Below are 26,379 nucleotides of genomic sequence, written 5' to 3'. Positions count from 1 at the left end.
TGAGCCATGTGGGTGCTGGGAATCAAACTCAAGTCTTCTGGAAGAGAAGCCAGTGCTCTAACCACTGAGCACTCTCTCCAGTCCCACTAACAGAGTTTTTGAACACCAGGCCCACCCCTCTTTGTCCCACAAGCCCAACCGTTTGTTGGGTTATTTGGCACAGGCCTGTGACTTTCAGGATGATGTTTACTACATTACAGAATTAACTGTACACGAGACCGGCTGGGAAAAGCATTTGCCATGCCAGCCTAAGGGGCGGCACCCACCCAGGAGGGCTGGGCACGGTGGCATGTGTCTGTAATCCTAGCACTTGAGAGGTGGAGACAGGCAGACCTCTGGAGCTCACCACCCACCAGCCTAGCCTAATCAGTGAGTCCCAGGTCCCAGTGAGAAATCCTGCGGACGGCTCCTGTTGAATGACACCCGCTGCTGCTGTCTCATTCCCACATGCGCACACACACACAGACACGCACCAAGACTGACTGTGTGAACTCCATAAAATACAGGATGCATGTAGTGTGACCCTTGATCCTTAGAGCATGGCCCATCACCACCCAATCCCCCACCCTTATCAACTGGGAAATCCAGTTTCTTTTCACCACAGTCCAGGGCTTCACATGCCCAGGATCACACCCACAGTTACATAACCAGAGTCCAAATCCTTGTTTGTCACGAGCCCTGCCCAGAAAGGGGGAGCAGCCTGTAAGTCGCACCCTGCCCCCAGGGGCACCTGCCTGGGTACCGTCGTCCTTGGCCCTCTTGATGTTCTGGCGCCCGTCCACCCAGTAGATGAACTTGTCCAGCGGGTCATAGTTGATGGCTTTGACATTCCTCAGCCCATGCAGGGGCAGGACAAGGTCCGGGCTGAGCTGGTCATCGGGGATCATCCGGCTGATGGCAAATTTCTGGCTGAACAGCAAGAAGGTGGAGGGCGCTGGAGTGGGACAAACAGACCGAGCGCCGAGCATCAGCAAGCTGAGGGCGCTGGAGCGGGACAGACAGACTGAGCAGAAAGCATCAGCAAGTGCAAGCAAGGGGCTGGACAAACAGACTGAGCAGCAAGCATAGCAAGCTAGGGTCTTTGGAAAGACAGACAGACCAAGCACCAAATATCAGCAAGCTGAGGGCACTGCACAGAAAGACCGAGCTCCAAGCATTCGCAAACACAAGCCGAGAAGCTGGACAAACAGACCAAGTGGCGAGCATCAGCAAGCTAAGGATGCTGGACACAGACAGAGTGGAGAGTATCAGTGAATGGAAGCTGAGAGGCTGGAGCCAGGAGCAGAGCAGCCAATGTGGTTACAGACCAGCACCTGCTCCCACTGGACCCCTTAGAGAAGAAAGGACACAGCTCTCAACTGGCCTGAGCGACAGGCCATCTTACTCTCATTATCCCTGGCTGTTTCTGTTATCTCCCCAAAGTCTGTATGGTTGTTCTCAATAGATCAATGCCTTTTTTTTTTTTTTTAAGACAGGGTCTCATGTAGCATAGAGTGGCCTTGAACTCTGATTAGCAGTCAAGAATAGTCATGTAGCATAGAGTGGCCTTGAACTCTGATTAGCAGTCAAGAATGGTCTTGCAGTCCTCATCGTCCTGCCTCCACCTCTCAAGCATTGGGACTACAGGTGTGCACCACGCCCAGTTCTGCCACACTAGGATTGACCCAGTGCTCTGTGCGTGGTAGGCCAGCACGCAAGCTACATCCCCAGCCCCAGGGATTAGTTTAAGATTTATTTTTATTGCTTTTATATTATATGCACGTGTGTGTCTGAGTGTAGGTGTGAATGTGAATGCAGGTGCCCACAGAGACCACAAGGGGGAACAACTGCTTTTGGAGAGATCAGAAAGTAGGCTGGGTTCTCCTTCCCAGCAGGGAGCAAGGTCCTGAGGCTCCAGACCAGCTGCCCAGATTCAGAAACTGTGGCACCAGATGTATGGAAGCCAGCAGGCAGTCTCCAGGAACAGGGGGTTAAGGTGGGTCATTTGAAATCCAAGCCACTATCCTAGACCCCAGGAAATAAGAGTTGTTGCTTCTGCACCTCTACCTGCCCTTCAAGAGCACAGCCCCAGCATGGTATGGGCACACACAGCACTCGGGAAGGCAGAGGCAAATGGATCTCTATGAGTTTGAGGGCAGTCTTGTCTATATAGCCAATTCCAGACCAGCTATATATTGAGACTTTGTCTCAAAAAAATCATGGAGAAATGGCTCAGCAGTTAAGAGGGCTGGCTGCTATTCCAGAGGATCTGGGTTCAACTCCCACAACTGTCTGTAACGCCAGTTCCAGAGCATCCAAGGCCCTCTCCTGGCCTCCCTGTGCATACATGTGGTACACAGACATACATGTAGGTGAAACACCCACATACATAAGATAATAAAATAAAGCAAACAAAATCAAATCACAGCTCCTGGGAGGCCAAGCTCTGGCCCTGGACCACTGCAGACAAGCTCAGTGTCAGGCACATTTCCTGTCCTTTCAAACTTCAGGGTCTGCACTAATTCAACATGGAAGGGCAATACAGCTCCCACGGGCACTGCACGAGACCCAGGTGACAGAGACCCTAAGAACTGTCCAGTTACGTGCAGAGGCCAAACTCTATCAGGCTCTCTGCCAACATCACATCACAGAAGACCGGCTGACAGGACACACCTGTGCTCACAGAGGGCCATGAGGAAGTCTCCCTCTGACCTTCTGAATCCCACTTTCCTGCCATGGATGTGAGAACACAGGCACACCTACACGGACAGTCAGCACAGGACGCCACAGGCTCTTGTGGAGTCACCATCAAGTGGTCAAGAATGCAGACTCAGGAGCCACTGTGGTGGTTCCGATCGTCTCAGCTGCGCAGGCTTGAGCGGGTTGCTACACAGCTCTGTGCACCAGGTTCTATGACTGGGATACTCAAGCCTGCGAGCTTGAGGCTCAAGTGAGTGCCACCAGGAGAAGCACTCAGGATAGTGCTGGCAAGACACTGAGATGTCCCCCCCAATCCCCTAAATGATTCTGCATTCAAAGATCCCCCCTGACAGAACAAGGCAGCTGAAGGGTTTGCCCTCACCCAGTCTAGTAGTACGCAACCGGGTAGGACCACGAAGCCTGTGCAGCGTACGACCTGCCCAACCATCCTTGTACACAAGATACACCAACTTAAGAAGCTCTCTTCTAAGCCGGGCGGTGGTGGTGCACACCTTTAATCCCAGGACTCTGGAGGCAGAGGCAGGTGGATCTCTGAGTTTGAGGCCAGCCTGGTCTACAGAGTAAGTTCCAGGACAGCTAGGGATACACAGAGAAACCCTGTCTCAAAAATAACAAAAAAAAAAAAAAAAAAAAAAAGGAAGAAAAAAGAAAGAAAGAAAGAAAGAAAGAAAGAGAGAGAGAAAGAAAGAAAGAGAGAGAGAGAGAGAGAGAGAAAGAAAAGAAAAGAAGCTCTCTTCCACCACAGCCCACAGCGCCAGTTGTTCTAAAGGGCCAAGGCATGGGGTGTGCAGAGGGGCTCAAGGCACTTACGGCTGCAGTTGCGGCTGCTGGGGTCCAGTGTGTAGTGCGAAGCACAGCCACAGCGGTGGCCTCCGGGGATGGCAAGGCACAGCTGCCCACACTGGCCATTGCTGTGCACACAGTCATTGAGGCCATCCTGACGGGAGGAGTGGAACACCAGGATGTCCATGACGAAGTCCAGGTGGCCCTGGATGAGGGTGCGGTTCTGCCCGCTGGTCTTGTCGGCCCGCTCAATGCTGTGCAGGTTCCAGTCAGTCCAGTAGATGTAATCGCTGTACTGGGTCAGGCCAAAGGGGTAGGGCAGATCGTCAGCTATCACCATGCGCTCCTGACCTGCGTGGGAACACAGCACACAAGTCAGCAGGAAGAGTGGTCAGGCCAATGAGCTCAGGGAACTTCAAGGAGAGGTGAGCCAACCTTGATTTCCAGAAATCTCAGCCGAGCAGGGAAGCCTGGCGGTGGTGACGCACACCTTTAATCCCAGCACTTGGGAGGCAGAGGCAGGTGGATCTCTGAGTTCGAGGCCAGGCTGGTCTACAGAGATAGTTCTAGGGCAGCCACAGGTATACAACAAAGAAACTCTATCTCAAAAACAACAACAACAACCCCCTCCCCCCAAATAAGAACAACAAAAACCAATTCTCCATTCATCCATCTATCTGGTCTTGTATATATATCAGGCTAGACTCAAATTCCCTATGTAACCAAGGATGACCCTAACCTTCTGATCCTCCTGCCTCTACCTCCTGAGTGCTGGGATTATAGGCTACATCATCATACCTAGTTTATGTGGTACGGGGGATGGGGATTGAACCCAGGGGCTTCATGCATGCGAGGCAAGAACTCTATCAACTGAGATACATCCCAGTCAAATATTATTTCTAAAAAGCAAAAACAAGTACAAAACTATTCTGATTCTACAAATGAATATCATGCATTTAAAACTTAGTTTTTGAATACAAAGGTTAGGAAGAGGTATGGCCACAGAGGAGAAGCTTATGCTGCTGGGTGGTGGAGGCCGGATCTGGCCCTGAGGAGCTCTAAAGTGCCCTTGCTGGGTGGTCTCAGGCAAGTCCTATGACATACCCAGCCTCAGCTTCCCCACCAATGAAAAGGGCTACCGTGTGGTAGAAGGTGAGATACCAGTCCCGGCTCAGGGATTGGCTGGGACTTGAAGCCCAGAAAGCCTTTCCAAACACTACCCCAGGGCAGAGGAGAACACCTGTGGCTGTGCCCATGCCATTGTGATGCCAAGTGGTTCATAGACCAGAGCAGACTAGTGTGTGTAAGGAGAGGAAAGGCAGAGCCCTGCCACTCAGTCCCCATGCCTCAGCCCTGAGGTCACCAGCCCTCACCCAGCATGTTGGAGGACTCAATCATGTTGGTGTCCAGGTCAGTCCAGTACAGTCGCTGATCGGCATAGTCAATCGTGAGGTCATTGGCCCGGCCCACCTTGTCTACCAGCGTCATGCAATTGGTCCCATCCATGAAGGCCCGCACGATCCTTGGCTTGCCGCCCCACTCAGTCCAGTAGATGTAGCTGGAAAATACCAGGAGAGGGGAGATGGGCAGGGCTCAGTTGAGTTCTGGCTTAACAGAGGGTTTGGAGCAGAGAGTAGCCACCATCTCCTAAACTCAGCCCTTCTGCCCTGGGGGAAGTCAGTCAATGACATCTCCCCAGGAAGTAAGAAGGAGCCAGATCCAGCAGAGCTTCGGCCACAGCTTTGGCTCTCCCCAGCGTCCAGGAAGGACCTGAATGCAGCTAAACAGGACAAGTAGTGGAAGCCATCAGACAAGGCTGTACAAGCAGGCAACATATCTTAACTAAGCTGACTGAGTGTTGATGTGTCCTGTCAATCAAGAGAGATGTGGGCAAATTCAGATGGATGGCTCCTTCTCTCCCAGAGTGAAAAACCGGCCCAGGCTAATGCAATACAGAAGGGGACCCCCTCCTCCTCTTCCCTGCACATCTGAGAAGGATGCTCACACCCTCATTCTAAGGTTTGAAAGATTTTCTTGGCCTCTGCTAGTATTTGGACCTTTCTCTTCCTCCTGCCATCCTGAACTCACAGCAGATGTTCCAGGCAGGGGACTGACAGCATGGATGCTCTATGGGGTGAGCATGTGCCCTGCACTACAAGGGACACTTGGGACCAGAAAGAGCCTGCACTTGGCCCCCCAGGTCCCAGCTCCCAGGGTGGGGCTCCCTCTTAGGGTGGATCTTAGGCCCAGGATACCTTGTAAGCCACCATTTCTGAATGGCCCTAAATCCATGTGCCTCAAGGCCAGCTCCAAGCGGCGTCTGGTCACCATTGAGGAAAAGAGACCTGACATGGTGTCAGTTGGCCCAACTTGCTCTAACTGGTCACGGGACCTTAGCCTCTCTGAGCTGTGCGTGCATGCATGTGTGTGTGTGTGGGGGGGGGGGGGACGACGGGGACACGACTGGTGTGTGGGTGTGTGCACACCAGAAGTTAAGACTGAGTGTCCTCCTCAATCATTTTCTATCATATTTTAGACAGGGTCCCTCACTGAGCCTGGAGCTTGCCGATTTGACTAGCCAGACTGGCTAGCCAGCAAACCTGAGACTCTGTCTGTCCCTGGCTTGCCAATGTCTGTGTTATAAGCAAGGCTGCATCCAACTTTTTACATTAGTTCTGGGGATCTAACTCAGATCCTCAAGCACATGTGGCAAGCACTTTACCAATGCAGTCATCTCCCTAATTCCCTGAGCCTGTTTCTGTGTGTGTAAAATCAGAGACCAAGATACTGGCCTAAGGGACACTTAAGACAGCCCATACGAAAGCAGCCAGAGCTCAGTGGCCGACAGCAGCGTCAACGCTGGCCTCAGTTTCCCCTCTAAGAATGAGAAAGACAATCTTCCAGGGTCCCTGCCAGCCCTGGCACCTTCAGACAAAATCAGTGCTTACCCTTTAGTAGGATCCAGAGCCAGAGACCTGGGGTTGTCAAGGTCTCTCCACACAAGCACCTGTCGGAACTGCCCATCCAGCCGGGCCACCTCGATCCTGTTGGTCCCTGTGTCGGCCCAATAGAGGTTCTTGCCCATCCAGTCTACAGCCATTCCTTCAGGGTAGTCGAGGCCAAACTCAATCACGTGCTCCACCGAGCTCCCATTCATGAAGGCTCGGCTGATAGTCTGGAGGGGTGAGGATGGAAAGGGCCATGTTAGGATCCAGCATCTTTTGTAGACATCAACCCAGGAGAGAGCAGAGTCTCCAAACAGCTGACTAAATGAAGGAAGATGGCCTTTGGAGAAAAAGCAACTTGGATGTTCGTGCACGTCCATGTGTGTGATTTTACACATATCGTGAGTTTTGAAAACACTCTGCCCAGTAATCATACTTGACTCTGGGAATGAATAAAAATATAAAAGACTAGAACTGAGGAGATGATTCAGCAGTTAAGAGCACTTACTGCTCAATCATGAGAACCAGAGTTCAGATGCTGGCACCTACAGACAGCTCACAACACTTACAACTTCTTCAGAGGGACCGGCACACTCTTCTGGCCTCTTTGGGCACTGGACACACATATGCTCATACAGTCACATGGACATACATGGACATAAGTAAAATAAAATCTTATATATGACAAAGAACTTTTCAGACAAGAAACTGCTTTGGGAGCTGTTAATAATTAGGAAGGGGTGGGGCTGGGAGTTAGCTCGGTGGTTAAGAGCACTGCGCACTGCTTCTCTTGTAGAGGAACAAAGAGTTCCCAATACCCACATGATGGCTTCAACCATCTGGAAGTCTAGTTCAGGGAACCAAACACCCTCCTCGTCTTTCGACCTCCCAGGGCATTGCTCACATGTGGTACACATATATACACACAGGCAAAACACTCATACACATAAAATAAATACATCTATAAGAATAAAAAACTGTTGGGCGTGGTGGTGCACGCCTTTCATCCCAGCAGAGGCAAAGGAAGGCCATCTCTGAGTTCGAGGTCAGCCTAGTCTCCAGAGCAGGGCTACACAGGGAAACCAGGTCTCAGAAGAAGAATTAAGAAAGGACTGGAGGGACGGCTCAGTGGTCACAAGTGTCCACTGCTCTTGCAGAGGGCCCAAATTTGGTGTTTTAGCACGTCCATCAGGCATCTCGTAACTGCCTGTAATTCTAGCTCCGGGGATCTGACATCTTTTTCTCATCTCCACAGACACATAAATAAAAATAAACCTTAAAAATAAGTAAGTAGCCATAAGCAAATAAATAGCAGCCTAATCTTGTTTCTCTGCTCCTCCCTTCCCCCAGTTCTCTGTCGAAATGGGACAGTCCAGGCTGGTCTCAAACTCACGGCAATTCTCTTGCCTCAGACCCCTGAGTACTAGAATTACCGGCATGCACCACTATACCCAGCAAAGGTGATCAAAGTGTGTTAGTCATATGTTAAAGCAGGGATCAGTTTTCACTAGAAAGGGACAGATGGCCTTTTAGGTTTCTCACTCCTCAGGCCGATGGCACAACAGCCTCAGGCAATCTCTAAACACGCAGGGATCACCATACTCCAAGAGAGCCATTTACAGCATCAGCATGCTCCACAGACCCCACTGAGGAGACAGACAAGTGCCTCCCCTGATCACCGTCCAGGACAACGACACCCTCACTGTGACTGAAAACAACAGTGAGGTGAATGGGCTGTGAGAGAAGATGGGTCATTGCCAGGTTCACCAAGCATTTCCCACAGTCCTCTGCAAAAGCCCTGGGCATGTCACCTACAAAGATAGCCATTCATATTTGCTCATTAAATTAGGTGCACTACACTTAAGTGTCAGCACTCAGGAGACAGAGGCAGGTGGATCTCTGAGAGTTCAAGTTCGGCTGTCTATCCAGCAAGTTATGGGCCAGCTAGAGCTCCACAAAGAGATCCTGTCCCAAAACACAAAAACAAAGAAACAAACAAAAGTGGGTGCCCTAATTTATCAGCCTGCACTGAGTTATAGTCATCAATACTACAATTCCTTTTTCTTTGTGTGTGTGTTTCCATGTGTACACACTCTGCATGTGTATGGGGAAGTCCAAGGCTGACATTGGGAGTCTTCTTCAATCATTCTTATGCCTTACTCACTGAAACAAGGTCTCTTAACTGAACCCAGAGCTTGCCCATACAACTAATTTAGCTAGGCAGCTTGCAACAAGGATCCCCCTGCCTCTGCCTTCAAAAAATGGTCTTAAGATTTATTTCTATGTTTGGGTGTTTTGTCTGAATTTATGTCTGTGAACTATATGCATACAGTACTTGCTGAGGCCAGAGGAGGTCATTGGATGCCTTGGAACTGGAGTTACAGATGGTTGTGAGTCACCATGTGAGTGCTGGAAATCTATCCTGGATCCTCTGGAAGAGCAGCCAGTGCTCTTAATCACAGAGCCATCTCTCCAGCCCCTAATTTTTTCTTTCTTTCTTTTTTTAGTTTTTCAAGACAGGGTTTCTCTGTGTAGTTTGGTGCCTGTCCTGGATCTCGCTCTCACTGGCGAGATCTCGAGGCTGGCCTCAAACTCACAGAGATCTGCCTGGCTCTGCCTCCCGAGTGCTGGGATTAAAGGCGTGCGCCACGGCTGCCTGGCAGCCCCTAATTTTTAAAAACATTTTGTGTACCTGTGTGTGTCTGCATACATGGAAGTGTACCATGTTTGTGCAGTACCCACAAAGGCCCGAAGAGGGTCTCAGCTCCCTGGAGCTAGAGCTACAGGATATAGTGAGCCACCCGATGTGAACGCTGGGAACTGCACTCAGATCTTCTGGAACAGAAGGAAGCATTCTCAACTGCTAAACCATCTCTCTCAACCCAACATGATAATTCTTTCACCAAAAATAAAACAAAACAAAAATAAAAAACAAAAAAAAAAAAACAACCCAGCCGTGGAGCACACAGCGGCAGTTTCACAGGCAAGGTCCCACAGAAAGCTCAGGCATCGGCGGCCTCACACTAGGTACCTTGAGGCTGACATCTGTCCAGTAGATGTGGTTGTTGGACACGTCAAAGTCCAGTGCAGAGGCCTCTTTGACACCTGTGAGTGGGATGGCCACGTCATTGTTGTTAGTCTCCAGGGAGATCCTGTGGATGGTGGCTCTGCTGGTGAACACGAGGAAGGCCTCAGGGATGATGCAGGTCTTCATGTCACTCAACAGCTCCAGGCCGATGGGGCAGCCGCACTTGGTGGCGTGGGGGGTAAAAAAGCAGAGATGGCTGCAGCCTCCATTCCCGTCCGCACATGGGTTGGTTCCTGGGAGGCAAAGGCACAGCTCTAGACTGGCCAAGGAGAGGTGAACCCAGTTCACAGTTCTGTGTGGCTGTACTCCTGCCACCCGCCCAAAGGGGACGGTGGCAGGAGAAGTGGGGAGGCAGCCTGGATGGTGGCAGCTAAAGCCTTCCCTAGTACGGTCAACTGGCCGTGACAAGACAACAGGACACTACCGCCACCTGGCCCCGGTCCCAGGGCGTCAACGGAGTACAGCAAACCAGTTAGAACCAGCCCACTGAGGAGTGATGGAGCTATGCCTCAACGGTGCTCAACTGCAGCTCCTCAACTCTGACCCTGCTTATTGGATCGGCTCTTATCATTCTTCCAGAATGTTCCCTGATTCACCGAGTCCCCTGGCAACCTATAAAACTCAGGTTTGCCTTGGGTAGCCAATGGCATACGTTTTTATTAAAGCAGACAGAAAGTGTCACACTCGTTTATTGCTTCAAGTGTTAGGAATTTAAGCTAAAAAAAAAAAAAAAGAATCTTCTTCCCCTTATCACAAGATGAGAAGGTGGGGGCGGGGGGATACAGTGAGGTAGACCCAACGGCTGAGTTTACTTTGCAGCCCAGGGAGGCTTGCTTTATTATCTTCTTCTGACAGACACAGGTGGGCCTTCTTTGTCCTGTGCATGACAAGTGCTTTTCCACAGGTGGTCCTATGGGTTGCCATGTGGCCTGTCACAGAGACAGGAGGGCCAAGCCATGCTCACGGTCACCCATGCTGCCTCTGTTTGGCTGTCTCTTCTGTCTTACACACCCTGCCTGATCATGGTGATCTGAGCACAATCACCTCCCTCATATTGGTAAAGTTGGGCACCTCTCTAAATTTTTTTAAAATTACATTTACTCTGTGTGTGTGCACACATGTGTGCCCACATGTGCACAGGTGGATAGACATGTAAATGTACATGCCATTGCACACATGTGGATGTAAGAGAACAACTTTCAGGTATTGGTTTCTCCTTCCACCATGTGGGCTGAGTGCTGAACTCAGGGAATCAGGTTAGGCAGGAAGAACCTTTATTCACTCAGCCCTCTCACTAAGCCAAAGATGTGCGTTTGGTTTTGTGTTTTCTTGATTGTGTGTGTGTGTGCGCGCGCGTGTGCATGTGCATGTGCGCGTGTGATGTGTAAATGGGGAGAAGGTCAGAAGAGGGAGTCGTAGGCACCTCAAGCTAAAGTCCCAGGTAGTTGTACTGGGAACAGGACCTGGATTCTCCAGAAGACCAGGAGGAACTCTGAACTCCAGCCCAAGCTGCCTCTCTAACAGCAACCGAGCTGTTGACTAGAACAAGCGGCCCACAGCACTGGGGCCTCTTCTTGAATTCATTTATCAGGCAACGTTTCCAGTACCTGTGACATGCAGGCATGGCACCGGGTATGGGGGTGGCAAATGGGAACAGAGCCCCTGCTCTGTGCAACGGTCCCTGGTCACCACCTGGACAATACTGCCTGAGTGTAACTTATGGACCTGCATTTGGAGTCCTCAGAAAGACAACCCAACAAGTCAGATAAAGTTATCCTAAGTGAACTCTTTGACCATCCTGCCTTTCGGGTAAACGGTGTGTTTATGAGTCATAGCGCAGCTCAGCCACAAGGGCATGGCAGATATAGTGAGTCCTGGGTTCAACCACCTGCCGTTCACATGGCCTCTCTGTCCTCAGTGCTCTTGGGGTAGGACCTAGGATTAACATACGGTTGGCCTTAGGCACTCAAGTTCTTACCATACACTGAGGAGTCACATGTCGGCCACACTTACTCCCAACCATCTAATCCTTGACCACTACCTATCTCTGAGCAACATGCCACCCCTACCTCTACCTATCCTGTCCTGTCCATCCTCAGAGGAGGATATCCTCGTGGACAATAAGCCCAGGTCCGAACCTGTCATCTTTCCTGGTGCCAATTGGCCAAGCTGAGCTGTGGCTCAGCTGGCCAGGACTCACCGACAACCTTGGCCACATTCACCGCTTTGAGTCCCATCAGGTCGGGCAACTGATCGATGATGACATCCCGGCTGGCCTTGACCTTGTGTACCCTCTCAATACTGCGCCGCTGCCAGTCGGTCCAGTAGATGAAGTCCCCCAGCAGTGTGAACCCGAAAATGTGTGGGAGCTTGTCCTCTAGCAGGGTCCGCCGCTTTGTCCCATCTATGTTGATAACCTGTTCATTGGCAGAGACATGGGTCTGGATGGGCAGGGCCACACCATGAGCCAACCTGGGGCCTGCCTCAGGCTTCAGCTGCCCTGGGGCCCCCACTGCATCAGCACCGTAGGAAGGCTTCCTGGGAACCAACATCAATGCCTGCTACAGGTGCAGGAGGGGTGGGCATGCAACACAATTTCAAAGGACCAGGCCACCCCACAACCTGGACAAGTTTGTCCCTCTTGGGCACCTCTAGCTATAAACCTAACCCCACAGGACTACGGTACTTTCCTTTCCCGTCCACTCTGGCACGGAAGAGCCAAGTCTTCTTCTGGAAAAGGCTATGCTGATTAAAAACGAACACTAAGACTGGGGATGTGGCTCAGCTGGGGGAGGAGGGCATATCTGGCAAACATGAAGCCCTGGGTTTGATCCCAAGCAACAATAAACTAGGCTTGGTAGGGTACACTGACAATCCTAGCACCCAGGAGGTGGAAGAAAGATAAGGAGCTCAAGACCATCCTCAGCTGCATAGTCATTTCAAGACCAGCCTGAGACACAGTTTGTTTTGTTGGGTTTTTGTTATTGTTTTTGAAAAGCCATAGGGTAAGTGGGACTCTAGTGATCCACAAAGACCAGCAGTGGCAACATCCCCAGGCTCAGGGCTCTCAGGACGGGATGACGAAACACACCAGGTAATTACCGGCAAGCCTCGGCTGGCCTCTTGAGCAAGGCTGTACTTCTTGCTCATCAGGAGAGCAGGCAGCCAGAAGTACCGGCAGGCTGAGCACTACCACTAAACTACAGTTCAGCAGCAGGAGGCCCACGTGCTGATTCAGCAGGGAGACAGTGCAGTTTCAGTGCCCACATCCAGGGGACCAACCCACTCTCCCCCGTGGTGCTCGGTGTCCTTAAATGGGTCCTTGTACCCCATGGGCCTCAAGTTTCCACCCGCAGCGGGAGACCAGACTAATCAATCAGTTGCTAACCCACCCTGGAAATATGATAAAACAAAGGACCAAAGCTGGGCTCCTATTAAAAGCCATTCAGGCTGACTTGGAGGCCATCAGAGCTGCTATGAGAACCAGGTACGGGCAAAGGCACGCGTTTGTTTGTTTGTTTGCTTGTTTGTTTGTTTGTTTGTGGGATGTCTCAGCTGGAGGTTTCAGCTGGAGCTGAATTCTCTGGCTCAATGATGTCAAATGAGCAGTAGAGGGCAGTGACAGCCAGCTTCAGTCACAAAGCCCAGAGTCCATTCTTTTGTTTGTTTGATTTGTTTTTCAAGAGAGTTTCTCTGTGTAGCCGTGGTTGCCCTGGAACTTGCTCTGTAGCCCAGGCTGGCCTCGAACTCACAGAGATCCGCCTACCTCTGCCTCCCAAGTGCTGGGCTTAAAGGCGTGAGCCACCACAGCCAGGCCAGAGTTCATACTTATATTTCCATGACAAGTGGTACATCGGCCACTAACTCTAGTTTAAACATCTGGGGGAATGATCGACCCTCAGCATAAGCCATTAGCACGTGGAGCTCCCCCACCTGGGGAGAACAGTTCCAGAAGAGAAGAGGACAGTGACAGGCAGGGCTCCAGGTGACCTAGGGACTGTGTAATACCTCAATACAGGCCAAACAGGGATAGGGAAAGGACTGATGATACTAAAAAGAAATCCTCATCTGAGAAAAAAAGACTCCAGCTTTAATCTACCACAGGTCAGCATTATCTCTCATATCGTCTCTATTTCTCTCTCTGTCTGTCTCTCTGTTATGCGTGCAAGCATGTGTGTGTGCAAGCATGGTGTAAGTGTGGAAGTCAGGACAATTTGCAGGAATCAATTCTCATCTTCCATCATGTGGGTTCCAAGGCTTTGAATATAGGTTTTATGGCAGGCTTGGTGACAAGCACCTTTACCTGCTGAACCATCTTGCCAGTCCCTCGTTCTGTTCATCCTTCTTTTCTTCCTTCCTTCCGTCTTTACTATCTTTCTTTCTTGAGATACAATCTCATATAGCCCAGGCTGGCCTCAGGTTCACCACTTCTGATCCTCCTGCCTCTGCCTCCCTAATGCTGGAATTACAGGTGTACACCACCATGTTTAGTTTATATCATGCTTTGGGATGGAGCCCTGGGCCTCGTGAATGCTGGACAAGCATTCTACCGACTGAGCTATATTCCCTAACCCAATTTATAAAACCAAACTTCTGAGCATGTGACAATGAACTGTGGTCAAGAGCACACTCTGCCTGGATCCACTGAACGGTGAAAGAAGCTCACCGAGACACCAGGAGGAAGGGTGGCGGGCACCAGATGGCTCGCCTCGGCTCCTACTCCCTGCTGGCCCTAAAGCAAAGTAAGAGAAAGCCAGAGCTTTCCTGGCCAGGTCAAGCCACACCCAGGGTGAGGACAAGACTGGATCTAGGCTGGCATAGTGGCAGAGCCTCCCTGTAATGGAGGAGCCACACCCATGCCATCCTTTGGTACAGACCTGGAAGAAAATAAGATTGGCAATAAGCAGTTCTTACCTGCTCTAATGTATGGGAATAGAAATTACAGAAATGTCCTATGGTGGCTGTGTGTGTGTGTGTGTGTGTGTGTGTGTGTGTGGCTGTTGGGTATGTGTGTGTGTGGGGGTCCTTTCTCTGTAGCTCTGGCTGGCCTGGAGCTTACTATGTATACCAGGCTGGCCTCAAACTCACCGCAATCTACTTGCCTCTGCCTAGGATTACAGCTGTGCCCTGCTACACCCAGCATGTATGAATGTTTTACACCAGTGCACCATATGTGTGCAGTGCCTGCGGAGGACAGAAGAGGGTGTCACACGCCTGGAACAGAGTTACAGACGATTGTGAGTAAGTCACACTTTAAATGCCACCTGACCTGCAATTCCACTCTCAGACACACACTCAAGGAAAGGTAGAAATGGTATTCAGACAAAAGTGTGTCCACGGGGGGCTGGAGAGATGGCTCAGAGGTTAAGAGCTCTTGCAGAGGTCCTGAGTTCAATTCCCAGCAACCACAGGGTGGCTTAAAATCCATCTGTAATGAGATCTGGCGCCCTCTTCTGGCCTGCAGTCATACATGCTGTATACATAATAAATAAATAAATCTTTAAAAAAAAAAATGTGTCCACGAATATCCACAGAAAATTCTTTCCTGACAGACAGGAGGGAAGGAGTGATGAGGGGCCCGCAGTGTTCACCACGCACTCGCAGGTAACCTGCTGCAAAGGAGGAAGAGGTGTTTGTGCATGGGACAGCATGTATACCGGATACACTATGCTCCCAACAAAGCCAGACATAAACGGCTACCCTAGACTAGAGGGTTCTAGTCACAGGGAATACATCCACGAAACCAAGTCACAGAGACAGAAAGGTGAGGAGTGTCCCCAGAGGCTGAGGGACCAGAAGCTTGGGGAGTGACTATGACCTGGCATGGGGTTTGCTCTCCAGGTTAAGAAGTATTCTGGGAGGAGAGCACTGATCATTATACAACACTGAACACACTAAAGGCCACTCTGCTAGGAGCACACAGAGCAACAGCATCTGTGGGTACCATGTATCCCTGTCATGCTCCCATTGGCAACTATGGTACCAAAGATGAAGCCTCCTAAGCTGAGAGGAGGGGGAGAGGGGGAAGGAAGGAGAGAAGGAAGAAAGGAAGGAAGGAGGGAGGGAGGGAGGGAGGGGGGAGGCTAGAGGTTGAAGAGAGCTAAGCAGTTAAGAGCACTGGCTGCTCCTCCAGAGGTCCCGAGTTCAATTCCCAGCAACTACACGGTGGCTCACCACCATCTATAAGGGGATCTAATGCCCTCTTCTGTCATGCAGGCATACAAGCAGACAAAGCATTCATACTTTAAAAAAATACATAATTAAATATATATATATATATATATATATATATATATATATATATATATATATATATATATCGAGAGAGAGAGAGAGAGAGAGAGAGAGAGAGAGAGAGAGAGAGAGATTGATTGATTATCAATAGGAAAGTCCGAGAGAAATGGTTACAAGGCAGCTCTCTGGGCTTCCAGAAGAAGGACATCTCCCATTCCGATCCTGAGCTCATGTCCCCTACAGCACCGAGGACCCCTGTTCCCCAAGAAACAACGTCTCCAACACAGCCTCTTCTCCAGCTCCTACCCTCTCTTGGAGGCCACCCAGCCCAGGCCTCTCCAGGAGCCATAAGGAGAGTGTCCTCAATGGTGACATCAGTGAGTAGTGACACCCACACACGAGGAGCAACAGAAGTTACTAGAAAAAGCAGGAAGGTGTCCTGCTGACACCTGAGGACATGCACCAAGCAGGGTAACAGAACTGCTCGTGATGCTGATGGAGTCACCTGTCCCCGAGAGCCATCAAAAACACTCTGCCAAGGCACGCAGGCATTAGTGAACACTATGGCTCCCCGAGGAGACGGCGTGTCCACCGCCTCCGGCCGCTGGGGGCCAGCCCGCCACACTCAGCGGTGAGTCACCGTTTCCAACACAGTTTTATGTCTTCAGCCACCCGGAGGATACCCGGGGACCAGTATTTTCGGTTGTTTTGTTTTGACACAGGATCCTACTACGTAGCCCAAGCAGACCTAGGACTCAGCATGCAACTCGGGCCGATCTCACACTCATGCCAATCCTCCTGCCTCCTGCTTCAAAGCCAGCACAGACCTCCTCAGAGTGACAGAACAAATCATCAGAAACCATTTTTTTAAGAGTTTGCATATTTAACTTTTAAAACTGTGTGTGTGAGCCGGGCAGTGGTGGCGCACGCCTTTGATCCCAGCACTCGGGAGGCAGAGCCAGGCGGATCTCTGTGAGTTCGAGGCCAGCCTGGTCTCCAAAGCGAGTTCCAGGAAAGGCGCAAAGCTACACAGAGAAACCCTGTCTTGAAAACAAAAAAACTGTGTGTGTGTGTGTGTGTGTGTGTGTGTGTGTGTGTGTGTGTGTGTGTGTAAGGGCGGAGGACCCATATGTGTGACACGGCTCATATGTGGAAGTTAAAACACAACTTTGAGGAGTCGGTTCTCTTCTTCCAGCATGTGGGTTCCAAGCATCGAACTCACGTTGTCAGGCTTGGCAGCAACCACTTTCCCCCACTAAACCATCAGCCAGCCCCCTAAGATAGGACCCACTACGCAGCCCTGGCTAGCCTGGAACTCAGTATATAGACTAGATGGGCCTCAGTCTCAGAGATCCGTCCAGCTGCCTCTGCTTTTCATGTGCTAGAATTAAAGACATGTGCAACCACAGTCATTTTTGTTTGCTTTGGTTTTACTTATTTATTTATTTTAAGACAGGTTCTCTAATATCCCAGGTGCTCAAACTTACTATACAGTTGAGGATGACCCTGAAGTCCTGACCCTCCTGCCTTCATCTCCGAGTGCTCACTTTATAGACATGTGCTACCATACCCCGTGTGTGTGGTCATGGGGACTGAACCCAGGGCTCCATGCATGCTGGCTAAGCACTGTATCAACTGAGCCATATCCCCAAACCCATCATAAGTTATTTCTTTGAGGATTCCATGCGGCCATATAGCAGGGCACAGTCATCTACTGATGTCTATGGCAAACACACGGGACAGGCTGCAGGGTATCCAGGCCCGGCCTCTGCATGACACTTTGGGGTCGGGGACAACAAAGAAGAGTCTATCCCATACTGCCCTACATGGAGTGGCTCCACCAGGCACACTCTGCCCCATAGGCTTCACTCACCTCGATTTTATCAGTCTTGGCATCCCCCCAGTATAGCTTGCCCTCCTGCAGGTCCAGAGCCAGTCCGTTGGGCCACCCAAGGGAGGTGTTCACCAGGACATGCCGGTCTCGTCCATCCAGGTTGGCACATTCGATTTTGGGGTTTTCCCCCCAATCTGTCCAGTACATGAGGCTAGAGAAAAAGCAAATGAACATGATGGTGTCTGTTCTGCTCCCCATGTACCCTAGTTCTGAGGGACACACCCCCTCCAGCTTGCTGGTGAACACAGCTCGAGGGAAACATCAGGACACCCCCACAGCACAGGCCCGCAATGGGCTACAGGGGCTGTAGGCTCAGTCCCCCCCATAGGAAAGCTCTGGAAGTGACCCTGCAGAGGGTCTCGGGCAGTCTTGTCCCTGACCTATGTGCTAGGGGTCAGAGCATCAGGGAGGAGGGCAGCGGGGACCCTGCTCTAACAGCAAAAGCTCCCATGTCCTCAGGATGTGTGACCTGTTCTCAACCCAAGGAAAAAGCTGAAAGGCAGCAGAGGGCAGAAGTTTTTTTGTTTGCTTGTTTTGGATTTGTCTTTTTGTTTTGTTTTGGTTTTGGGGTTTTTTTTTTTTTTTTGGTTTTTTGGAGGTTTTTTTTTTTTTTTTTTTTTTGAGACAGAGTTCTTTGTGTAGCCTTGGCTGTCTTAGAACTAGCTATATCTACCAGGCTGACCTCGAATTCACAGACATCCGCCTGCCTCTGCCTCCCAAGTGCTGAGATTAAAGGTGAGTGCTACCACCGCCTGGTGGGGACAGAAGTTTTAATGCATGAAAATCCAAGGCACTCTGGGCTCAGGACACAGCCCTGTCTCCTGCCACCTCGACCGTCCTCCTGGTCCCCTCCGTCTGAAACACTCTTCCTGGACCTGGGGTCATACACACTTCACTGGCTGTCCCATTTCCCTGGATCCTCAGGCTTGGAAGTCATGGGCTGGTAAAGACCTTGGCATCTGCTTCCCACCTCATTTCAACACAGGAGAACACCGTGGCCCATGGGGCTGTGACCCCACTGAGTTCATGGTGGTGGAGCTGGGAATAAGTCCTAAGCTTCTTGACCCATCACCTAAGCTGACCACCAGACCACCTGCTTCCTCACCCCAAGAGCTTCAGTTACCCCACTGCTCCCTGTATCCATTCTCTTCGGGAACAACACTGCTCTTCGGCCACTACCACAGAGCAAATTCTTCTGCCTACTGTTGGGCCCAGGGTCACTGAAGGACTACTGCAGCCTTGAATCTTCCTCCAGGCCCCATTATCAGCTGCTGCCCCCAAGGCCCTGCTACCCACCTGCTTCTGGACCCACACACATAACCCCTCCAACCTCTCCGGCTTACAAGGCCCCACAGGTAGGCAGGATACAGCCCTGGCACCAGCACCTGTTGGCATCTGCAGTACCTGCTATGCTCTGGCCCCTCACCACCAAAGGGGAAACACACCCGGCGCTTACAGTGTTCAGAAGACTGCAGCCACTACTCCAGACCAGGCCCTGTCCTTCAGGGCAGGTTCACACCCTGCACCAAGCAGAGAGTCTTCGCAGCCCCACCCCAGCATCACCCCCAGAGCTCCACGGCACCCTCCCCATCACAGCCTGCTCAGTTCTAGCTCAAGAGCCCCCTTCAGCACAAGGCACAGATGCTGGGGTCTCAGCAACTCCATCCCAGCCATGTCCACTTGGTATTTATATGGTTTCTGGGGATCCAAACATATCCTCCTATCTGCACAGTAAGTACTTACCTGCTGAGTAATCTCCCGAGCTTGGTGGTGTTTGTTTTTCAGTGTGGACTCTACGGATCAACTTGGGTCCTTATGCTTACAAGCAGGAACCTTACCAACCGAACCATTGCCCAGCCCTCCAGGCTGTCCCACCCACTGCCCGACGGCCTGTGCCCAAGCTCCTCAAACTCAAGGATCAGCTGCAGCAGCAGCACAGGGAACTTGTCCGAGAAACGTTCATCTCAAACTTGCCCTGTTCACTGACTCAGAACTCTGCATATTAACAAGCATATCTCAGGGGTTGGGGTGCAGGAGAATGCCCCAGAACCCACCTATAGTCCCAGCCTTACCCCATCACAGGGTGCAACACAATGGCCCGAGGTTCGTCCAGGTCCTCAGACACCAGGATCTTTCTGGAGGTGCCATTGAGGCGAGTCACCTCAATTCGGTCCGTGCCTGTATCTGTCCAGTAGAGGTTCCGGGCGACCCAGTCCACAGCAATGCCATCAGGATCATTGATCTCAGTGTTCACAAGTGTCTGTGCGCCTGACCCATCCAGATATGCCCTGCGGATAGCCCGCACCTCATCATCTGTCCAGTACACGTAGCCCTCCAGCGGGTCATAGTCGATGGCAATGGCATGCCGGATGTCGCCCACCTGCAGCACTATGTCTGTGAAGTCAGGTGTGTCCAGAGAGATCCTTCTCAGGTCCGTCCTCCGGGCCAGCAGCAGTACTTCCTCAGCCCCTACGGAGACATAAGCAATGAGGTCACAGGGTCAGTCGCCATGGCTGAGGCAGCTCAGGAGCCTGGACTTACAGTGGAGTTATCTAGGCATGTCTCAGCCAGGCCCCTAGACCACAACAGTGGCTGAGGGGCTCTGTGAGGCTGACGCTGTGTCTTCCTGCTTGACAGAAGATAACACTGACGCAGAGAGAGGTGGAATAATCAGTCAGAAGCCCTCTAGGCAGGCCATCTGGCTTCCTCCAGTGTGAGAGCTGTTTTTGCCAGTCCTCTTGTCTCTCTCCTGACCATAAACCTGCCTCTGGTAGCACAGGGCTCCAGACCCCAATCGCCTGTCCCAGTCTCCTCCTCTATCCACCTACGAAACAGCTTCAAGCAGATGCCCCTGTCTTGCTCTGTCACCCAGGGCCAGGAATCTGTGTCAAGTGACCCAGTTCTGACATACACAGTGCTGGGATGGAGGGATCCTGACTCCAAAGCTCAGACATCCCCCTGGACACTGGCTGCACAAGCAGGGACACCAAATGAAAGACCACTTGGCACACCAGGCAACTGAGGGAGAGACAAAAACACCTCTGAGACCAGGCATCTTCTCTCCTGAGCCCAGACCAAACCCATAAGTTCCTCCCACTGTGGCCTCAGCAGAGCAGGGCCTTGAGAAAGGCTGCTTTCTAAACAGGGTCTATAGACCGTGGTCCCACAGGAGACAGGCAAGGGATATACTTTCAATATATTTCGGAGTCACTGTGAGCTGTCCAAAGTCAACTTGGCACTAGACACTGAGAACCTGTGGGCAGTAAGAAGCTGTGAAACCCAGGCCTTCCCGGCTGCTGTGACACTTTGGGGTCTTGGGCTCAGTGCAGAGAGCCTCAGGTATATTAGCAGGAGCGTACTCCCAAATCTCCTTTCTAGTATGAGCTAATGCCAGGCTCTGTGACCCCAGGACCACCATCCCTAATCACTCTGGCTGCTTGGTGAGGCTCAGGTCTTTACAGCCAGGTTTAGGGGTCAAGTGGCTGTTAGAGTTTCTTCTGAACCAACAGTATGCCCCCTCACAAGCTCCAATCCCCAGAGCCTGAGCTGAAACCACACCTTAAGAGTCAATACAATGGGGGCAGGAGAGATGGCCGGGCGGTGGTGGAGCACACCTTTAATCCAGCACTCAGGAGGCAGAGGCAGGCGGATCTCTGTGAGTTCGAGGCCAGCCTGGTCTCAAAAGTGAGTTCCAGGAAAGGCGCAAAGCTACACAGAGAAACCCTGTCTTGAAAAAACAAAAATGGAAAAAAAAAAAAAGAGTTAATAGTAAAAGGCCTGGAGTGGTAGTGAACACCTTTAATCCCAGCACTTAGAAGGCAGAGGTAGGTGGATCTCTGTGAGTTCCAAGTCAGCTTGGCCTACACAGTGCATTCCAGGATAGCAAGAGCTACATAGTGAGTCACTCATTGTCTTGAGGTGAGGGAAAAGAGTCAATACTAAGACACACACCTGAGAAAGGGGATGACTTGGCCACCCCAGCAACCTGGTAGAGCAGGATGGACATCTGCCTCTGTCCCAACCCTCCATGCTGGGCTAGCAAAGCATCTCAGGAGATACCCACAGAGCCTCATGCAGCCTTGGGGACCCAAGTATGACTTCAACTCTGACACAAACGCCTCCCAATGCTACTTGGGTCAGGATACAGCTCACTCCCAGAGTTGCCTCTTACTGTTCTCAAGTATCCACAGAACCAAGAACGTCAGGGCCAAAGATGACTTCCGGTGTCACAGGGCCACCCACCTACAGTTAAGAAGCATTTTGCAGCAGAGACAGTAGCTGGGACCTCCTTCACACACCAGTTCTGAAGCCAACAGCCAGGATCAGCCATGGCTGACCATGTAGCTCTCAAACAGCAGAAAGCTGCCTGTACCCGTGCTGGTTTGCTCAATGTCCCTCAGGGTTAGGACACCTGCTCTGATTCCCTCACTAAAGGGAGCAAATGCAAGTTTCCTACATAGGGCTGGGGAAACTGAGGCACCAGATGAAGAAGTAGCACTTGTAAGAGTCCTAAGCACCCAACAGGAACAGAGACCCAAATCCACGATGCCTAAGAAAGGCGCATATTAGGAGGGAAAGAGCAGAATTTGGAATTTCAACAGATTTTCCTCCTCTGGGCTCCATTCCCAACATGTTCTGTTAACTGCTGACCTGTCCTTCAAGGCCCAGGCTACACACCACCTTCTGATCTTTTGGACGACTGACAGTGTGTCCACCCCACAGTCTCACAGGGACTGGTATGGGCCCTTCTGAACTATGTTGCATTCAGAACAGGGATCAACCCGGCAAGGAGACACAGCCCTGGGGCAGAACCCACCTGGTGTAAGCATCTGGCAGGGCCAACTCTCTGGGCTTATTTCTTCATCGGCCAGGCGGCACCTGAGTCACTTTCTGGTTCTAACACCGAGGCAGGTGTCACGAGGCTTTGTCAACATGATGGGTAAGAGATGTCTGTGGTGATACTTTGTGTATGCTCTAACAAATAAAGCTTGCCTGAAGATCAGTGGGCAGAGCCAGCCACTAGTTACCATAGAGGCCAGGCAATGGCAGCACACACCTTTAATCTCAGAACTCAAGAGGCAGACAGATCTCTCTGAGTTCAAGGCCACCCTGGGCTACCCAAGATTGATCCAGTCTAAAAGAGAAACAGAGCCAGGCAGTGGTGGCAAACACCTTTGATCCCAGCACTAGTGAGGTCGAGACAGGAAGTGTTATGGCTGGGTGGAGAGAGGAATATAAGATGGGAGGAGTCAGGAGCTCAGTCTCTTTCAGGCTGAGGATTTTGTAGAGGTAAAAAGTCTCTCAAGTGGCTGGCTGCTTTGTTTCTCTGATCTTTCAGCATTTACCCCAATGTCTGAGTCTGGGTTTTTTATTATTAAGACCAATTAGGATTCGTGTTACAGATGTTTGATTGTAGAAGATACCCAAGAAGGGCCAGGAAGGGCTCTAACTCTCAGGGCCTCTGTATGGGACAGACAGTGTATGCCAACTGTCCCCTGACCTAGACCAGCTATGGCAGAGGAAGTGGTGGGAAAAACAGACTCGTGCGCCCCTTCACACTCCCGGGGTCACAGAACAGAGACCAGAGAGTGAACAAGACAGCAAAGAACCAACAGTCTCAAACTGTAGGCAGGAAACACAACTAGAGAGTGGGAAGGTAAGGAGCCGGGCTGTGGGGGTTTGAGGGACTGCCCTCTGGCTCAGGAGCCTCTGCCATCACACGGGAGAGTCCAGCAGAGTGCCCCCAAGGACTCCATGCAGGGCCCAGCCCTCTGAGAGTTAAGTCAACACAAGGTCTGAAAGCACACCCAGCAACAGGGACTCCTCCCAGCCACCCGAGAAAGACTGTGAATTAAGTCCATTGCTGAGCTAAACCCGTGGCTGTTACGTGACTCCATCATGACGAGCAGGGGTCCTCTGGAACCCAGGGCTATACAGCGTTTTGAGGCATTTTTAGTTTTGCCAAGAAAAATACAGAAGCCATAACAGGGATGTCCGAGACAGGCCACATCCCAGCCACGTACCCAAGGTGTGAGGGCTGGGCTCAGTGCACAGGCTTCCATGGGGCTAGTAATGGAAGGCTCTGGCCAAGGTCAGGCCAGCAAAGGGCAGCTGCAGAGGAACCTCCCACCAATGTGTGCCGAGGCTGGTACCCATGGCTGGCCTCTGAGAAGGATCTGCAGAAGTGAGGTCATAACAAAACCCCTGGTGCTGCAGACCTGGGGTGGGCAAGGTGGACAAGGGATAGTGCTGGCCATGAAGAGGAGAGGCCTGCCTACAAATGATGTTTGTTTAAACATCCAGGAAACAAACAGTTTAGAAACTAAACATTTGACCAATGCTTGCTTTTTAAAATTATCTTTCTTTCCACTCAAGTGGCGAGGATTGGTGAAGGCCCTTTACTCAAAGTGAAACATTCCCTTCTCTGAGGCACTGACAACCACTAAACCTGGCTGTGTGGACACCTGGCTTCTCTACTTCCTCCAGGGACATACAGGACACAAGGCTGTGCCCTGTGCAGGCCAGGTGCCAGCACAGGGCACAGCCTTCACACCCTAACCCACGATTTTAATAAGTTTATTCTTTCCCAGATCTAGGGTTCAGAAGTCAAGAGTCCAGGTGCAACAAGGCCAGCTCTCTCCCTGGGCTCCAAGGGAGGGTCCTTCCTGCTTCCTTCAGCTCCTGGTGTTGCCGGAAATACTTAGCGTTCCTTGGTTCATTGCCAATCACTCTGATCCCTGTCTCCAGCTTTCACACAGCTGACTGCCCTGTGTGTCTCTACGACCCTCCTCATAGGTGGATACTGCTCTGTGGACCCACCATGCCTCTGCTTCATTTGATTACCTCAAAAGAGGCACGGTGTCCAAACTAGGTCACACACAAGGTGCTGTGGGAGGAAGCTCCAGGAGGAGGGTTAGGGCCATGTTGGAAAGAGGGAACTCCAAGTAGAAGGGACCACTGTACAATGACTGTGATCACTGGGAAGCACGGGTGGGCAGTACAGGCTGTTAGGTATAAGCTGAGTTCAGCACATTTGCTACGAGGAGAGGGGGGCCTCCCTCGGGCCACACTCCGCCGAGGACCCACCACACACAGGGCACCAGGCAGCTCCAAACCCAGCCTGTCCTTAAGGAAGCCACAAGCAAACAGCACACTGTGCGTGCAGTAGGGTTCCGACCACAGACACAGACAGCAGGACAGACTGCCGCCCTCAAACAAAAGCCTAGAAGGAAACAAGCTCTAAGGACCACAGGGCTGATCTGGGGTTCTCTAATAAGGTTGGAAAATAGTTTCCACTAGGGACCAGGGAGAGCCAAACATCTTAAGGAAAGAGTCTAGTCACGGACAGTGCGCGGTGGCACACAAACAAAATCTCACTGGTGAACATTGCCGCCCGAGCTTTATCATCATCCCACCTGTCACAGAGCATAATTCTTCTGATTTTGTTATTATCTGTGGTAAAAAGCAAATATCATTCTGAGCCCTCAGCTGTAGGGAAACCTGCAGGGAGTCCTGTGGCCCATGGCTGGGGAGCGCTAATCCTTGTAAAAGGAGTATGAGTTGGGGCAAGCAAGATGGCACAGTGGCTAAAAAGCACTTGATAAGCATGCCTAAAGACCTGAGTTCAATTCCTGGAACCCATGCAAATGAGGAAGGAGAGAACAAAGCTGCCCCATGGGTGCCATGGTATACATGGGCACATACTTATACAATAAAAAGTAAAGTAAAAGCAGAGGCTGGAGATGGTTCAGCAGTTATGAACACCTGTTGGTCTGTGCTCAGTTCCCAGAATCCACATGGCAGATCACAAGGATCAGTCACTCCAGTTCCAGGGGTCCTGATGCCATCTTCTGGCCTCCAGCATCACTGAACACACACGGTGTACATCCATGCAGGCAAACACTCATACACATAAAATAAAATCTTTTAACAAGAACAGAGAGAGGAAAGGAGGAAGGAAGGGAGGAAGGGAGGAAGGGAGGAAGGGAGGAAGGAAGGAAGGAAGGAAGGAAGGAAGGAAGGAAGGAAGGAAGGAAGGAAGTTAGTTCATTTTACGTCACAGGGGTCATTTATGGCTCCAAGTGTTACCCAGGCACAGAACACCAGGCCGTGGAGAAGAGTTATGGATGCAGGAAACACTCTTGAACTGTGAGTAAGGTTACTTACTTATATACACCATGAACCAATGTGCACTTGGACTTGAATATACAAGACGTGGAAGAGGTGAAAACCATGCCAGCCAGATGGCTCAGTGCGTGAAGGTGCCTGCAGCCAAGCCTGGTGACCTAGAACAATCTCCAGGCCCCACGTGGTGGAGATTACCAACTCCTTTGAGTTGTCCTCTGACCTCCACATGTACACACAGAAAATTAAATAAAATAATAAATACCCAATAAAAACTTTGTAGAGAAAAAGAAGAAAACGTGGGCCTGTTCCAAGCAGCCTCGTCCAGGCGGCAGGATTCTGAACCATTTAAATGTTCCTGTTTACCAGACTGGAGAGACTGCTCGGCAGTTAGGAGCACCGGCTGCTCTTGCAGCAGACCTGGATTCAGTTCCCAGCACCCACATGGTGGCCCACAATACCTGTAGCTCTAGTTCCAGGGGATCAGACACCTTCTTCAGGTCTCTGCAGGTACCAGGCATGCACATGGTACACACACATGTAGGAAAAACACTCATACACATAAATAATACTTTTTAAATTATCTTTCTGGTTTATATTGATGGTTTCTT

At 51.1% G+C, this 26,379-nt stretch overlaps 1 protein-coding gene across 1 annotated transcript in view; it reads right to left on the bottom strand.

The window, feature by feature from the left end:
* Positions 1-26,379, bottom strand: part of Lrp5 (LDL receptor related protein 5) — a 77,941-nt gene that overhangs the window by 27,653 nt on the left and 23,909 nt on the right. Inside the window, exons 5-12 of the mRNA XM_059263697.1 lie at positions 19,717-20,113; positions 17,624-17,795; positions 11,717-11,933; positions 9,460-9,749; positions 6,432-6,658; positions 4,857-5,041; positions 3,511-3,834; positions 735-934 (exon numbers count right to left, since the gene is read on the bottom strand). Of these exons, the coding sequence (XP_059119680.1) occupies positions 735-934; positions 3,511-3,834; positions 4,857-5,041; positions 6,432-6,658; positions 9,460-9,749; positions 11,717-11,933; positions 17,624-17,795; positions 19,717-20,113 (2,012 nt within the window). The remainder of the gene's footprint in view (positions 1-734; positions 935-3,510; positions 3,835-4,856; positions 5,042-6,431; positions 6,659-9,459; positions 9,750-11,716; positions 11,934-17,623; positions 17,796-19,716; positions 20,114-26,379) is intronic.

This window comes from Peromyscus eremicus, chromosome 1, assembly GCF_949786415.1.
Source record: "Peromyscus eremicus chromosome 1, PerEre_H2_v1, whole genome shotgun sequence".
Lineage (NCBI taxonomy): Eukaryota > Metazoa > Chordata > Mammalia > Rodentia > Cricetidae > Peromyscus > Peromyscus eremicus.
Note: the sequence above shows the minus strand (reverse complement) of the source record. Positions and strands in the feature narration are given on the sequence as shown.